The 14,892-nt window shown below is 36.4% G+C and overlaps 2 protein-coding genes and 1 non-coding gene across 5 annotated transcripts in view; all 3 read left to right on the top strand.

Moving 5' to 3' along the window:
- The first annotated feature begins 88 nt into the window (after positions 1-88).
- On the top strand, positions 89-10,594 carry LOC113502898 (developmentally-regulated protein kinase 1-like). Of its 2 annotated transcripts, XM_026884644.1 has the most exons (7): positions 89-363; positions 1,129-1,296; positions 1,580-2,050; positions 2,478-2,581; positions 3,357-3,588; positions 5,389-5,484; positions 6,208-10,594. In XM_026884644.1, the coding sequence occupies exons 1-7, from the start codon at positions 232-234 to the stop codon at positions 6,334-6,336; spliced, it is 1,332 nt and encodes a 443-aa protein (XP_026740445.1). In that variant the 5' UTR covers positions 89-231; the 3' UTR covers positions 6,337-10,594. The 2 variants fall into 2 exon arrangements, with proteins under 2 accessions (XP_026740445.1, XP_026740446.1); XM_026884645.1 differs by lacking the exon at positions 6,208-10,594 and having other exon boundaries at positions 2,456-2,581; positions 5,389-5,477.
- On the top strand, positions 6,034-6,107 carry Trnai-aau. Its single transcript has one exon. It is a non-coding gene; the product is annotated as a tRNA-Ile (tRNA).
- Positions 10,595-12,474: 1,880 nt separating the features above from the next.
- The window catches only part of LOC113502811, a 71,492-nt gene continuing 69,074 nt past the window's right edge, over positions 12,475-14,892 (top strand). The window contains exon 1 of one of the 2 annotated variants that reach the window (XM_026884512.1): positions 12,475-12,973. The gene's annotated coding sequence lies outside the window, so the exon portion shown is untranslated. The remainder of the gene's footprint in view (positions 12,974-14,892) is intronic. The other variant, XM_026884513.1, reaches the window with a different exon arrangement.

Here is a 14,892-nt window from a genome sequence, read left to right as displayed (position 1 = left end):
TTTTTAAAATGTATTGGATGGACTTCTCCTGTGGATAATTATATTTCATGTTATTAATAATCATTTTTTGAAGTAATATTATTGAAGTTCTGGTAGAATGAAAGAGATGGCGCTCTAAGCCTTGTAATGCGCTGTCACGCATCCACAAATATAGTATAACACGATTACTTTCCAAAATGACTGTGCACGCCCAAAACAATTCGTTTATTAATTATTTATAGCCTATTAAATATGTTTTGCTTTTATTTATTTTCAGCCGACACAGACCCGCAAAGAAGAGCGCTAATCAAAGAGAAAACCAACAAATATTTGTCTTACGCCGAGGATATTTACAAAAACCATCTCTGCGATACGGAACGGAGTGTAAGTCATAAGAGTTTGAATCAAATCATTAATTATTTGTTAATTGGAGGAGCTCGTGGCTAAGCTTTAACCGCATAAGTGATTCGATCACAGGTTAAGCTATGCTTGACGCGGTTGGTCCGTAGATGGGTGACCATCTTTGTCATAACGAGTTCCTCCGGTAGGCACGTTAAATTGTGGGTCCCGGCTGTTATTCCTACATCTTTCACAGTGGTTACAAGTAGTCAGAACCTTGAAATATCTGACAGCCAGTCTAACCAAGGGGTATCGTGTTGCCCAGGTAACTGGGTTGAGGAGGTCAGATAGGCAGTCGCTCCTTGTAAAACACTGTTGTACTTAGCTGAAACCGGTTGGACTGGTAACCGACCCCAACATAGTTGGGTTTTTCGCTAGGCCGATGATGACATACATATAGTCTATCAACTCATATGTGCGGCGGCGCTATTATATGCGTGCAACGATTAGTTAAAAGAAAGCTTGGAACAAATGAAAGCTGTGATAATACACATACAGATATTACTGTATGTTTACAAGGGCCACCTATTCGCCTTGTAAAAATGAGCTGAATTCACCCATAACTACATACATTTTTTTTTAACTATCAAGTCATTTATACAAACACACCCAGATTCAGAACAAGCATTCGTGGATCACACAATCTATTGTCATACACGGGGACCAAACGCGCGACACTTTCGCACACCTGGTTTATCGTAACCTCACTTAAATTGACTTAAACCACAAACATTTTATACATTTCAACAGTTGCTTCCTGAACCGGATGACAACTCGCGATCTCTCCACTGCCCGATCCCTCTGTCAATGCTGAAGCGGCCCTATGAAGACCTGTCACTATACAGAGTACTGGATATCCTAGGGAACAGCATGATGCTGGTACTGCATAAGACGGAACAGGCTTATTATGCTATGAAGGTAAGGTGTTAAACAAACAATGAAGTCTTCACTGACCCTGCAATAGTTAAACAATAGCAATAGTTTTCAAATGTGACTCATAGGACAAGTCCTTAAGTATCTAAAGTCCTCAAACTTAATTTGCCTAGACTTTTAATCGATTTTGGATGGTCCAGTTTTTTGAAAGCGGATTTTGAAGCGAAATTCCAACTAGAGTGGGGAATTTCTCATGTTTTTAATGTCATCCAAAACATCTTTAACTAAAATCCTGAATAGAATAATAAACTACCCTTTCCATCCGCAGGTCATCCAAAAAGTACCGAACAACTTGACAGAGTTCGACGAATTCTTCGTTCAGCGAGCAAACGAAACCAGACAACCAATACTACCAACAGTTATACCGTACATGGTGCCTCTACAAGCCTATATCGAAACCAGTAACCTCATATTCTTAATACTCTCATACGCACCAGGAAAGAAACTATTCGACTACATCAAAAACTACACGAAATCACTACCAACCACCCCAGCAAGGGAAGTCAACCTAGAAAACGTATTCACTGAACCAAAAAACAAGAATTCAAAAGTCAATGATAATGAAGTTGAAAGTGTAGCGAATAATAATGAAGATGTGTCCGTCAACGAGTTGGTGTTGAATTCTCAGAAACTGCTGATCAATGTTGATAGAGTTTTGAGCGAAACGAAGGTTGAAGTTAAGGAGGATACAAAGGATTGTAAAGTTGATAATGCGTGTGGTTCGCCAAGTATTAATAGGGTGAGTTTTATTTAATGAAATAAAAGTAAAAGTTTTTATCGTATAATTCGTATTAGGTATGTATTATCATGGAAATATAGCAGCTATAATTTTATAATGTACGCAATTGCAATTACTTTAAATAAAATCATTGGATTTGGGGCTCAATTTTTCTCAAAACGATACATTTTGTTGGCTCTGCTGTATGTCCGTCCGTCATCAGACTGTATCGTACGAATCGATTTAGCTCGCCAGTTGAAATTTTCACAGATGATGTACATATTGCAGCTGCTGTTACCCAGCAAACACGTTTTGTTTATGTTTAATAACTAATCAACATCCCCATTACTACAGATATACATTTTAATATTATAAAGCATATGTAATAAAATAAAAAAATCAAATAAAGTAATCCATTATTTGTAGAGTGTTGTAATTACTTTGTCAGCCGCTGCGCGGTCGCGACGTGTTGCCGCCGTCGGCCCTGTGTCGCTGGGCCGCGGAGATACTCACCGCCTTGGAGTGTCTGCACAACTGCGGGGTTATATGCAGGTTAGCATTTATATTGTTTACTTACCAACATAATATAATGGTTCTTTTTAAAACTAAATTATAGCTACTCCAGATTTGTATAGCTCCAGTCCTCAATATTGTATTAAATAAATAAATGTATAGGATACTAGCTGTTGCCCGCGACTTCGTCAGCGTGGTTAGAAGATATAAGTTGTGATTTTATACTTGCCCTGTTTTTTTTACATTTTCCATTGTATCTTCGCTCCTATCGCAGCGTGAGGGTTTATAGCCGTAATGGTAATGTCGTACACGTCGCGGGTACGGCACCGTGCCGTGGCTCGTGTAAGCCGATTTTTGTAGATCGCGTGCGCATCGTGCAACAGCAAAGTGCAAACTGAGCGATGCACCGATGTGACGCCGCGGACGGTACGCTGCGTAAGGCACTGCCACGGACTTATTATGTTCTTCATGTTTAATGTATAATCGTTAAAGTTACCGGCACGGATCCTGAGCGCTGACCTTCACCTGCGCAGAAGTGATTTTTTGGGCCCCTTTTGCGGTATGAAGTGAGGGGCGGGGAGCATAGAGCAGTGATTGGCCCGCAGCGCATCGCGTCATAGCCGTCACTCGTGATTGGTTGAAATTCGTTTTTTGCTGCAGTTGCATGCATCACATGACGACGAGTACGCACAATTGATTGGCGTTTTATTTTACGATGCGCAAAGCGATCCCCACTCTTCCGCCGAGCGCTCAAGATCCGTGCCGGTAACTATACCTTTGGCTATCAAATAATGCTAGTCACCCCCTCCCCCAGAGACCTGTCCCCGCGCGACGTGCTGCTGGGCGGCGGCGGGCGCGTGCTGCTGTCGTACCGCGTGGGCTGGGCGGGCGCGGGGCTGCGCCTGTGGGCCGCGCGCGCGTCGCGCCGCCCCGCCGCGCTGGCGCCCGAGCTGTGGCACGACGCGCTCAGCGACGCGCCCGCGCGCGACCACGTCTGCGACTACTGGAGCCTGGGCGCGCTTCTCTATGAGCTGCTGTGTGGGGTCGTGAGTATACTTAACTATCCCGCATGTCAACTGCAATTCAACCACAAATTGCAATTCTAACGCAGTTTCAGTTCAACTTGCAACAAACTGCAAACCAATCGGACTACATGCAGTCCGTCTGTCTAAACCCGACATAAAATACCCGGCATCGAATACGGACGTGCCTTATAAAGTGCAACGTGCAGACATTTAAATTCGCGAACAGCGCGGCTCTATGCCGCTGCCCGTCTCTGTCGCTATGAGCTCAACACTCATAGCCAACGAATTGTTGGCGTTTATACAACACGCCATCGACACCATGGATGAAGTTAGCATCTTGCAAATATGCAAGACTAACTTCAAGGAAGAAGAAATAAGCAGTGGGAAGAGACTGCTGTACATGAGCCTGGACAAGCTCGACCAGATGCCGTCTAGACGGAGGGATGGTACGGAGAAGAGCGTCCAAGACATAATCACCTTGCTGAAGGTGACCGATCCGGACGACGGACGTTCCGACTTTCGTGGCGAAGGATCTGCACAAGCTGCCCCCCGTCACGTTCGACCACGTCGACGTCACGAGGCTCCTAAAAGACATCATCTTCCTGAAGACGAGCCTGTCAGAAGTGCAGTCCAAACTAGAGGTCTCTGAAAAGACCATTCAGGAGCTGCGCGCGGAAGTAGTGTTATTGCGTAACACTATGTCTGTAGTAGGTCACCTGACGAGGCCTCTAAGGTGAACACACGTCGCGGGGCGCAAAACCTTTCCGTCTGCAGTTTTGCATCGGCTGATTTCGATGCGTCTGCAGTTGTAGGAGAGTGCAATGCCCCGATTGCGAAAGAAGTATCCGCGTCGACACCTCGGCGCGTTTATGCTGACGCCGCTGCTCCAAATCCGAGCTGCGTGACCTTACCCCGCGCGCCCGCGCCGGCGCCCGCGCGTGTTCCTGCACGAGCCGCGCCTGCTCCGTGCGGGGCCCCGCTGCCCGCTGCACCGAGTGTGCTGCTGCCGAGACGGGATGAAGACGGTTTTGAGCTGGTGCAGAGGAAGAAGCGTCGTCCCAAACCTACAAAGAACCGCTGCGGCAAGGCTCCAACAAAGCCCGAACAACTAGTGCGTGCCGCGCAGCCGAACACGCCGGTATACATCTCCCGCCTACATTACTCTGTGAAGCGAGAGAGTATCGTTGAGTATGTGCGCCAGAAGTTGAAATACACGCTGAGGGTGCAGGAGCTGGAGTCGAACCGCAACGTCAACTTCAAGGCGTTTGTGGTGCGAGTACCGAATTGCTTCTTACATCTCGTCTTAAATGAAGACTTCTGGCCTCAGAACGTGGTGTTCCGTCGCTTCCGCGGACAAGTTCCACCAGAACGCACTAAGACGCAGTATAAGGAAGCTTACTAACTTAATTTTAAGCTATATATACTAACAACTATTGTATAAATATCTATGTTAGTCTGTAAGGTATATGTCTATGGGCCTTAGTAGCCTGATAATAAAATGATTTATTATTATATTATTATTATAAAAACAAAAACAAAAAAAGACAGACAGAAAGAATAGAAGCAAGTTCTAAAATAGCCAAAAACAGAACATAAATTATTAATAACACTACTCCCAAAAATAAAATGTAATTTGGTCATCGAAATACTTGAATGTGAAAACCGTTAAATACCATAATTTTGTAAATAATTTCGTAACTTTTTATAAAATAAAAAAGATTTTTTTCTTATAAAAAACTAAATTTTATTCGACGATTAGCGTAGTGACTTTTCTATTTTATTTACTATTCCTGTCTTACTCAATGTATAATTGTATTTCAGCCGCTAACAACGTACCACAGAACACCGTTCACTCCGCACACGATACTGCACCTACCTGACGGGCTGCCCGTCGAAGTAGAATCATTGTTAACCCAGGTATGTTAATTTAATAATTATTATAAGCTAGTTTTTACATATATTATGTTAAATTTTAATATAGTAAGACTGAGATGCGTGCGACGGATAAGAGACGAAAAGGATTGGAATAAACAAAAGAAGGGAGTAAAATATAGGCAATGTATTTCGAAAGAACATTGTGATCGTGTAACTTCGCATTATGGGGCCTATCAGATATAAGGAAAATGTACAGGCTTATACAGTACTTGCATATTATTTAGTCGAAAGAGATTCAATAAAAAGTTTTAAAAATAGATGAATTATTCTGAACTGTAATAATCAAATAATGAATATTAATCATTGAGTGAGTAATGAAGTACTCATACTAAGAACTACATACAAATCTTTTAGTAATTGCTTATATTAAATCAGCTATCAATAATTATCTTTCAAAGAAAGCGTATAATATATTTACCAATAACAAGGCCACTTTATATAAGTGTGATCGTATCTGCAGATAATTTTACTTTCAATATCTATAAATAGCACTCACATGACAAGACCATGTATTTCGCTCCTATAGATATCGGCCCATTAGCTCAGTTGGTTAGAGCGTCGTGCTAATAACGCGAAGGTCGCGGGTTCGATCCCCTCATGGGCCACAATATCTTTTTGTATTTTTACTCTTTTTTTCTATATATTTTTGCATTATGTACATATTTTAAATTGATTTTTTATGTTAATTTTAATGTATTTTTACAGTTACTAACCTTCGAGCCTTCAGAACGCCTCGGGGCCGGTAAAGACGGTATTGATGAGATCAAACGTCACCCATACTTCAAAAACATTGACTGGCAAGATATATACGACAGTTGGACGGTCCCAGACTGACACGGTAAAGGAAAATAGTAGTATTAGTAAAAGTGAGTTTTGTTTTGAAATTAGTGTGTTTTGAACGGATTTTTCCGCGGTTTTTTAGTGTCAAATGATCTAGTATCTTAAAGTTTTAAGTGTGTTTTATAGCCGGTAAAATGAGTTTTGAAGCGGCATTGGAGTTGAATTTTAACCTTGCTGTACTATTTTTTATATACGTGATGACAATTTTGTTTAGAAAGGAAGTATTTTTCTAATGTTCCTATTCTAGAAGGTATTCATTCTTCAGGGTATGTTGAAACACTTTGTGTATGAAACCGCGGTAAAATCTGTTCAGAATAGTTGTTTCAAAGACTGAAAAGTATTAGAGGCTTTGGAGTCAAATAATTACAACCAGTAACAAGAAAATAATAAAAAATGTTAACAGTCATGATAAGAGTACAGGAAATACCAATGTAATGACCCGACTGCTAAAAGAGGGTTATGTTTTAGATCTGTATAGTACAATGAAAATTCCTTTCAAATAAAAATACATTCGACTAAAGTTCAATATGATAATGACAATTATTTATAGTTTATTTTTAAATCAATTATTTTTTTAGTATACTTACTTAATTATTATAATTATTTTGTCGTTTTTGTTTGTATCTTTAATTTATTATACGCTAATTTAATGGTTTTGATGCTTTTAAATTTCAATCTAAACATCAACTTTTACCTTACTTGCTAAAGAAGGCAACTTAGGACCCTAAATAATCTTATAAACTTTTCATTAAAGGCAGACTACGAAACATCACTTTATAAAACTAATTTAATATATATAACGACTAGAAATATATTTTTTTTTGTGGTGAAACTAATGACTATCCCACGACGAGGGTACGGCGTGGTTATAATGTCGGACTCTCGCTGATTAAATACAACCTGGGCCTCTTCAAGTGCTTAAACCAGAAATTATTGTGAAAGTAAAGAATTTGAATACATTGCGGATCCACGTAGCTCTGGTATCAATAGTAATACATCATTGTCAACAATGTATCGTATTTCGCACGATATCTCCTCCGAATGAACCTCAGTACACCCTTCACCACTTTCTGAGTGCTCTGGCTGTGGACAAAAAGAGACGCAACGAATTTCGCAGCTCTTTTCAAATACTTTAAATTTTGAGTAAAAATGTTACAGTATTATATTTGTATTTGGATCTGTTATCAATGTATATTTCAAAAGAGCTTAAAAATGTAGTGTGATATAGAGTTAGATATTCATAAAGTTCCCTAAATATTATAGAAATACACATTAATAGTCGGGCTACCCCGATAAATACGCGTGAGTAAACCGTTACATCATTTAATAATAGTATGAAGGTAAAACATTTGTCGATTATTTTTTACGCAGGGCGTCATGTGTGGGTAACTCTTGTGGATGTACAGTGACGTTGGGACTAATACAGCTTTCATTTATGTGTTACTATCACACAAATGAAAGATCCAGTAAAAAACAATTTCTGACAATCACACTCACACATTGATGTGTTGAACTATCAGTGCATACACTTAACTAATTCTATGTGATAATGTTAGTTTGTATGTTCGTTACTTCTTGACATGAAAACAGCTTGACGGAATAAGATGCTATTTTGTCAAATACTTTGTGTATACACCAATGCTTATTACGATATAAGATATGATATTCGAAATAGGTAAGAACAGTCAGTGCTTAGTTTTAAGAGACTTCGTACACAAGGCAACATAACAAGAAGACTTTTTATTTAAAAGCTAAGGCTTTTAAATATATTTCATTCTTTATTGAAATTAATATTTCCAAAAGCCTTATATTATTATAAAAATCTCAGTTATTTTGGCTTTATAATATATTCTGATGTTTAAAATGTATTTGTGTATCAAAAATGTATGTTACATATAATTTGTGTGCATCTAGTCTGTATTTGGTTACATTAAAATTGCTTCTTAAAAGTATTACACAATATGCTTATATTTATTTAGAATTATTGTCGTTATTCTATACATAATATAATTGAACAGAAACCAAGGTAAATAGTGGAAGTAATCCATGAACCAATGAAGGTTCAAGTAAGGTATTAAGTAGCCGTCTCTTTTTGTCATCAACAAATTTACATTTGAAAGAAGAAGATAGAACTACTTTAATAAGTCACACGTCAACGCCAATTGTATTTGTATCAGTATAACGCTTTTAAGTCAACATGTTAAGGTCGAAATTTGTTTGGCACTATGCCAAAAAAAAACTGTATTTAATTAATTATATTATGTAAAGAGTTTACTAGATTTTAGTGCAAATATATTTTTAGGTAGCTTTTTACATGATAAAGATATATTATGTAGTATAAGTTCAAATACTTTGTTGTGTAATCAATATTATGTAAGATTATAACTGATTTGTAAACAAGTTACAGAATGGCTCTTTCAGAAAGTCATTAGTTCATTAGTCAATCATTTGTTGAACCTTAAGTCAACTGTATTCAGTCGCTGTGTTTGTTTGTTGGTTTTGTAGTCATATTCATAATAATATGGCAATAATTTAAAGTGATCAGAAGATGTCCAAATTTAAAATCGTATTTGTCTCATTAAATACAAGGTTGAATATTCAATGTGTTAAGAATATGATTACAACAACTTTAAAACTTACCAAGTAAATGTGTGGTTAGATTGGACATCTTTATATATTTAGCCTACCTAGCCGGACTTACCTTATACATACACGGATAATTTTTAGTAGCCTGGAATATCCCACTGCTGAGCAAAGGCCTCCCCACTCTTCTTTCACTTCTAAACAGTGCAATGGCATCCTCGTGTACCTATTGTCAAATGGAATGTACAGACAAATGTAGTGTTCGGATAAATGAGTGGTTGATATCACCACGCCAAAATTCGATCCTCGCGAACGACAAGCATTTGTGTTAGCCGCGAGACAAAACGATTCCTTAGTGCGAGAGTTGTTTTCAACAAATATCGAGATCATAACATAATTAAGACATTTTAGGACGTCACTTGCAATATACCCAAGCTTTGCGCTTGCGTTTTAATTATGAGTATAGTTTTGCAGATTCCAGTGTAATAAAATAGAACTTACATACCGTTACCAAATGTAGTTTATACCTATAGTGATCTAGTTTTTATAGTATTAGTTGATAAGTAATATATCATGAGACATAATACCATAATAAGTAAAATACAATTGTACTTACAGTGTGTATGAGAATATATTTATAGTGAATAAATATTTGCTTAAAAGGTAACATAGGTGTAGTGTTTGATAATGATCTATAAGGTTCTTTTTATATGAGGTAACACGTCTTCAACGGGTGTCTTTGTAATGATCGCTGTGTGTTTGCCAGTATTTATTTATCTTTTTATCATTTATGCACAAGTGTACAGAGGCGGACTTAATTCTAAGGCATTCTCTACCAGTCGACCTTAGGCAGTAGTCGCTTGGAATCTAAATTCGCTGTTGAAATGTGTAGCATTGTGTATAAAGAATCTTAGTTATGTAAAATAGTAGTTATGTATCTATTCAGTACTTATGTATTTTGTATGACTATACTCCTTTCGTTTAGGTACTTAAAAAGGTAAACAATCTTAGTGTATTACTTTGTGAAAAAACACAGTTTAAAATTAAATGCAATTTTGCTTAATTGTTGGTTTTTCAAATATAAAACAACAACAACAACTACGAATATAAATCATTAGTTTATCTATTTAACATGTGGTTTAAAAAGATTAACCAAGATTTTGATTCTCTACTCAAACATTGTTTACCTTTTTTAAGTACATCAATAAAAAAATTGTAGATTATTCTTGTAAAGTAACGTAAGCCTTAGTTAAAAAATACTTGCCTTTATAATAATTTATGTATGTCAACTTCCTTACATAAACATTGCCCAAAATTGGTAATTCACTTGCCTTAAAAATTATTTATAACTTTTACTGACAAAAATCATTGCCATTGTATCGCTTACGGTGGTAGCAGCAGTAGTGGGTATCTTCTCGAATTCCATGCAATTATTATTATTACTCTTTGTCTCTCGTCACACGTAAATCATAAGAGCGCCAAAAAGACATTGAAATCATAAATGGTACCTATGCTGCAAAATTTAAATCAAAGTGTTTGTTCCAAGAAATTTTCATTCAAAATTATATGATCTCATTTGGTTACATTTTAGGACCGAAGCAATGCATTTAAAATTCGAATAAGTTGTGTGCGTGATATTTTTATGAATTAAATGGTTTAGTATGAAATTTACTCTTGTCTAGTTTTATTTCATTTTTTTTACCTTACAGTGATATTTGCCTAACATTACCGCAAACATATTAAAAAAAAGGTTGTGTTTAAAAAAATGAATTTATTAGGGTTATTAGGGTTTATCAAGAGATCCTTTAGGATGTTACGATTTGTTAAAAAATAATTTTATAATAATCACCTATACCATCACGTAATACTCTAAATAAATATATTATGTATTCATTAGAAATCAGTACACGTCGCCTACACCCATTTATGTAAGTACTCAAGTGTCGCTGACACGTGACAATATTGTACGGTAAATACAGTACCTACTACATCCGCAAACTATTGGTTTGTTCTCAATTTATATTGATAAAGCCCGTTGCAGTCCACTGTTGGACATTATTAAATGACGTAACGGTTTACTCAGGCGTATTTATCGGGGTAGCCCGACTAGTTTCGTAACTTCGTCGCCAGTTCGACTCGCGATCCCGCCGCGTCAGCTCATGATTAGGGACTCCGGTTAATAATGAATCATTCTCACGACAGTTACTATCAAAATACTGTTGGACATAGTGGATGTACTGGACATAGACCTCCTTGCAAAACGTGCCTTCTGGCTTAGCTTCGCTACGTTTAACCTACCCTACTAATTGGTAAGAGGAGTGAGGCGAATGTTGTAATCTGAGACGTGTAAGTAAAGTATTTTGCTTAGCACCAATATTGCAGGAATTGATCACTTATATAAAGGACTAACATTAAATAAGCTCAATTATCTATACACATAATATAGCCAACTACTAAAATCCAGCCGATTACCTCTCAGTTTACATTATTTACATAAAATAACAATAAACCGTTTTGCAAAACCGCAAATTAAATACGTAATCAGTAAACTGTCAATTAGCTTCACACAAAAGTATCTTCTTACATCTTCGTTACCTAAGCGGAAGGTGATAATTAAGAATTAGCTGCATTCACTAACTTGTACCTCTAGCCCACACATTACATGGTAAGTCACGTAAATGTGTTGACGGAAGTCAATCGTACGTGAGTGACAGTTGCTTTTCTATTCTAGGGGAAGAATGAGTCATTTGATGCCTAAGGTGAGGTATGTTAAAATTTTAGAATAATTTGTTGTAATTAATTGATAAATTATGTAAAAAAATGTAGGTGTGGATTGGTTTTAATTGTTAATAGTTGTGATAAGCGCCATCTAGTGTCGGATAGTTATATCTCGTTGCGTTTAAAACATTATTCAATTTGTTCTAATCTTTTATTCATTTCAAAAGCATTTTAATTCAGTTGATTTTCTTTAATTATGCGTAATAAAGTTGCTTGTAGGTCCGAGCTATTAAAATCACGATAATTCATACATTATGTTTACGTATTATTTTAAATTTGGTTAAAAAATATTTGAGTTTTCCTTAACAAATGTAGATGACGCTGGCTGGCAAGAATTTATTTTATCAAAGTTGTCACACAAGTTCAGCAAATTCCAGTTACGTTTTCACAACAATGACATGTATTGAGAAGCATAAAAGTTCAGCAGGTGTTACGTCACGTACGATGATAAAATATCAAGATTCTGAGCTGGCTTTCGGGCACTCAACTATGCACCGCGCATACCACTCGAGGCCACAGCATTTCTTCTAAGGTGATCAACTCCGAATTACTATAAAAGTGCTAAATTAAATGCTATCTGCACGGAATAAAGCTCAATATAGCTTTTCAAAAGTTTCTCATTCATTTGAATACCTGTTAGAGGAATATAAATCTTAGACTAACCGCCGTAATATTAATTTCCTATAGCAATATCCCGTCAACACTTCAAGAATTTCTACACGAAATAAATGTATTTGAAATCTTGTGCAAACGACTTAAGAATGTGTTTGGCTTGTTTAGAATAAGAAACAATCGTATTAGCCGGTTCTACAAGAACGTACACTCAACGTAGCTTATTTACGACAGCTGACGACCATTCAAACTCGTTTGTGTAATAACTCGATCTTTGGAGAATGCAACACGCGGATTGGTCGGCTCAGACAGTCGAACCGTCGCCGAAGGAACGCGCGTTTGTCGGCGCATGCGCTGTGACGCCGAAGTGAACGTTTCTAAATTTTTAAATAAAAAACCTAGTGAGTGAAAATATCGATTATTTATTAGTAACTAATCGATAATCGATTATTTGAAGAACTTTTAGTGATTTAACCATATTTATTCGAGTCGGTGTAATACGAAAGAATTTTTACCGTGGAAACGGGTTTAACTCCCATGATTGTTTGTTATTTTGTAATAATTTAATATTTAAGATTACGATTGGATAAGTTGTTTACGTACGATTGGATGTTAAATTGACGTAAGTTGGCGTTCTTACTGGACTCCAATTGGAAAGGTGAGTTAAAATTTATGTTAAGTAAAAAATGAAAATGTTAGAAAGTGCACTCATTAGAATTATTATGATCCAGTAATTTGAAAGTGTATTAATTAGGTATGCACCTCTTTACTTACTAATTAGTGCAACATATATTTAAATTTACGAAAAGAAATATGATTTATTTAGTAGAGTGTAAGACTTGAAGGCCACTATTTTGTTTAATTAAAGCATTTACAAGTAATGCCTTTGCCTTTAAAAACATTAACGATATATTTAAAACAAAAATATAACCCTATAGGTATCGTTACCTAGCTTTTTACCTACTCACTAGCAAAACTTTTAGATTTTTAGCCTTTCCATAGGTATTGCAAAATAAGAGCTTATAAAATTTCCTTACTAAACAGCTAGGTCGCTTCGTACCTAGACATCAGAAATTATTCATACTTACACTATTGTATTTAATAGGTGACTAAGATCTGGTTCTAAATAAGGTACAGGTAATGCCTACCTAAATGCCTTCTTATTCCTGGAAATTTACATTCTATCGAAGCAGTTAATGTATTGACGAAGTACATAAATCTTAATTCCTGTCAATTTGTACAGTCAACAACGAATGTCGATAAACAAACCCTGATCAGCGAACTAACAAAAATCATTCAAACCTTCCAGAATATTGATGTTCATAAGTTTTCAGTAGAATTTCAACTTTGTTTTCTACACCCAATACAAAATGATGATACCTAATTCGACTGTGGATGTGCCTTGTGAAACCCCCCGCGGCATAAGACTTGAAACCAGTAGTGCGGGAATCGTTTAAAAAAAATGATTGTATAAAGGAGTCTTTTGAAACTCATAAGTGTACATAGTTTTCTCGCTGTCCACACAATAGCTATAAACTATAAAATTTAAGAGAACGTCGCGTGATATTGATTGTCTAACCATTGATATTCATTTCGCGGAGCGTGTTGAAAAACAAAAGATATTCGAACCGTTCCGCCTTGTTGAAGTTTATGAAGAGTAAAGTTTAACTTTAAGATATTGTTTAATGATACATTTGACGTCTGTCTTGTAATCTGGTCTCAGATAGTACTCACATGTATACAAGTACCTATATGTACTTGTCTTTTTACTTGCTTGCGGTGTTAAAAGATAATCAATGAACCACTCTTACGACACATTCAGTGAAATATTCGCAACTCTGCCCACTAGCTAGGCCAGAGTCAGAATATTCTTTTGACGTGACTAAGATACAAACAAATACAAATTAGATAACGTGAAAATTAAAGGTCAAATTAAGCAAATACAAGAAGTTAATTCAAGAGAAACCAAAACAATTCTTCATCAAAACACAATTTCGATACCTGCGCTTTATTTTCCTCCTTTTAATTTTATGGTAACACTGTTTCACGGTACTTTAGTGCTAAATTGTTAATTCGTTACTGTCTCAGCACCTTATATTAATCGCCTTTCATACCTATAAATAAAACAAAATTTATGGCCGTAAGTTACGGCTATCATTAAAGGTTTTTTGCTAAATTAAATCTAAACTGTTCGCCTAAGCGTTGAAACAACCTGAAGCTAAAAAAAAACAAGAAGGTACCTACCTACTTGACGTGGAACTTAGAAAAAACTTGTTTAAAGTATTTTTTAAACAGCTTATTATGTATAATGGGGATCTGTCGAGCATTACGTAATTCAAGCAAATAATTATGACTCATACATTATTGATATCCATTTGTGCAAATATAATTTGGTTGTGGTTGTTTCTCAATGTTATTCGATGTATGTGAGTACTTATACTGATATAAAAACTTAATGGCGACTGGTTTGTTAAGAATTAATGCTATTTTAATAAGACTTTAACTATTAATAACTAGGTAAAACCTTCATATGTAAAATATTACATTAAAAATAAATGTGTCGGTAATAAACCACAG

The sequence above is a fragment of the Trichoplusia ni genome, chromosome 18 (assembly GCF_003590095.1).
Source record: "Trichoplusia ni isolate ovarian cell line Hi5 chromosome 18, tn1, whole genome shotgun sequence".
In the NCBI taxonomy this organism is placed as follows: domain Eukaryota; kingdom Metazoa; phylum Arthropoda; class Insecta; order Lepidoptera; family Noctuidae; genus Trichoplusia; species Trichoplusia ni.
The sequence above is the reverse complement of the archived record's forward strand: the minus strand, read 5'-3'. Positions and strand labels throughout refer to the sequence as shown.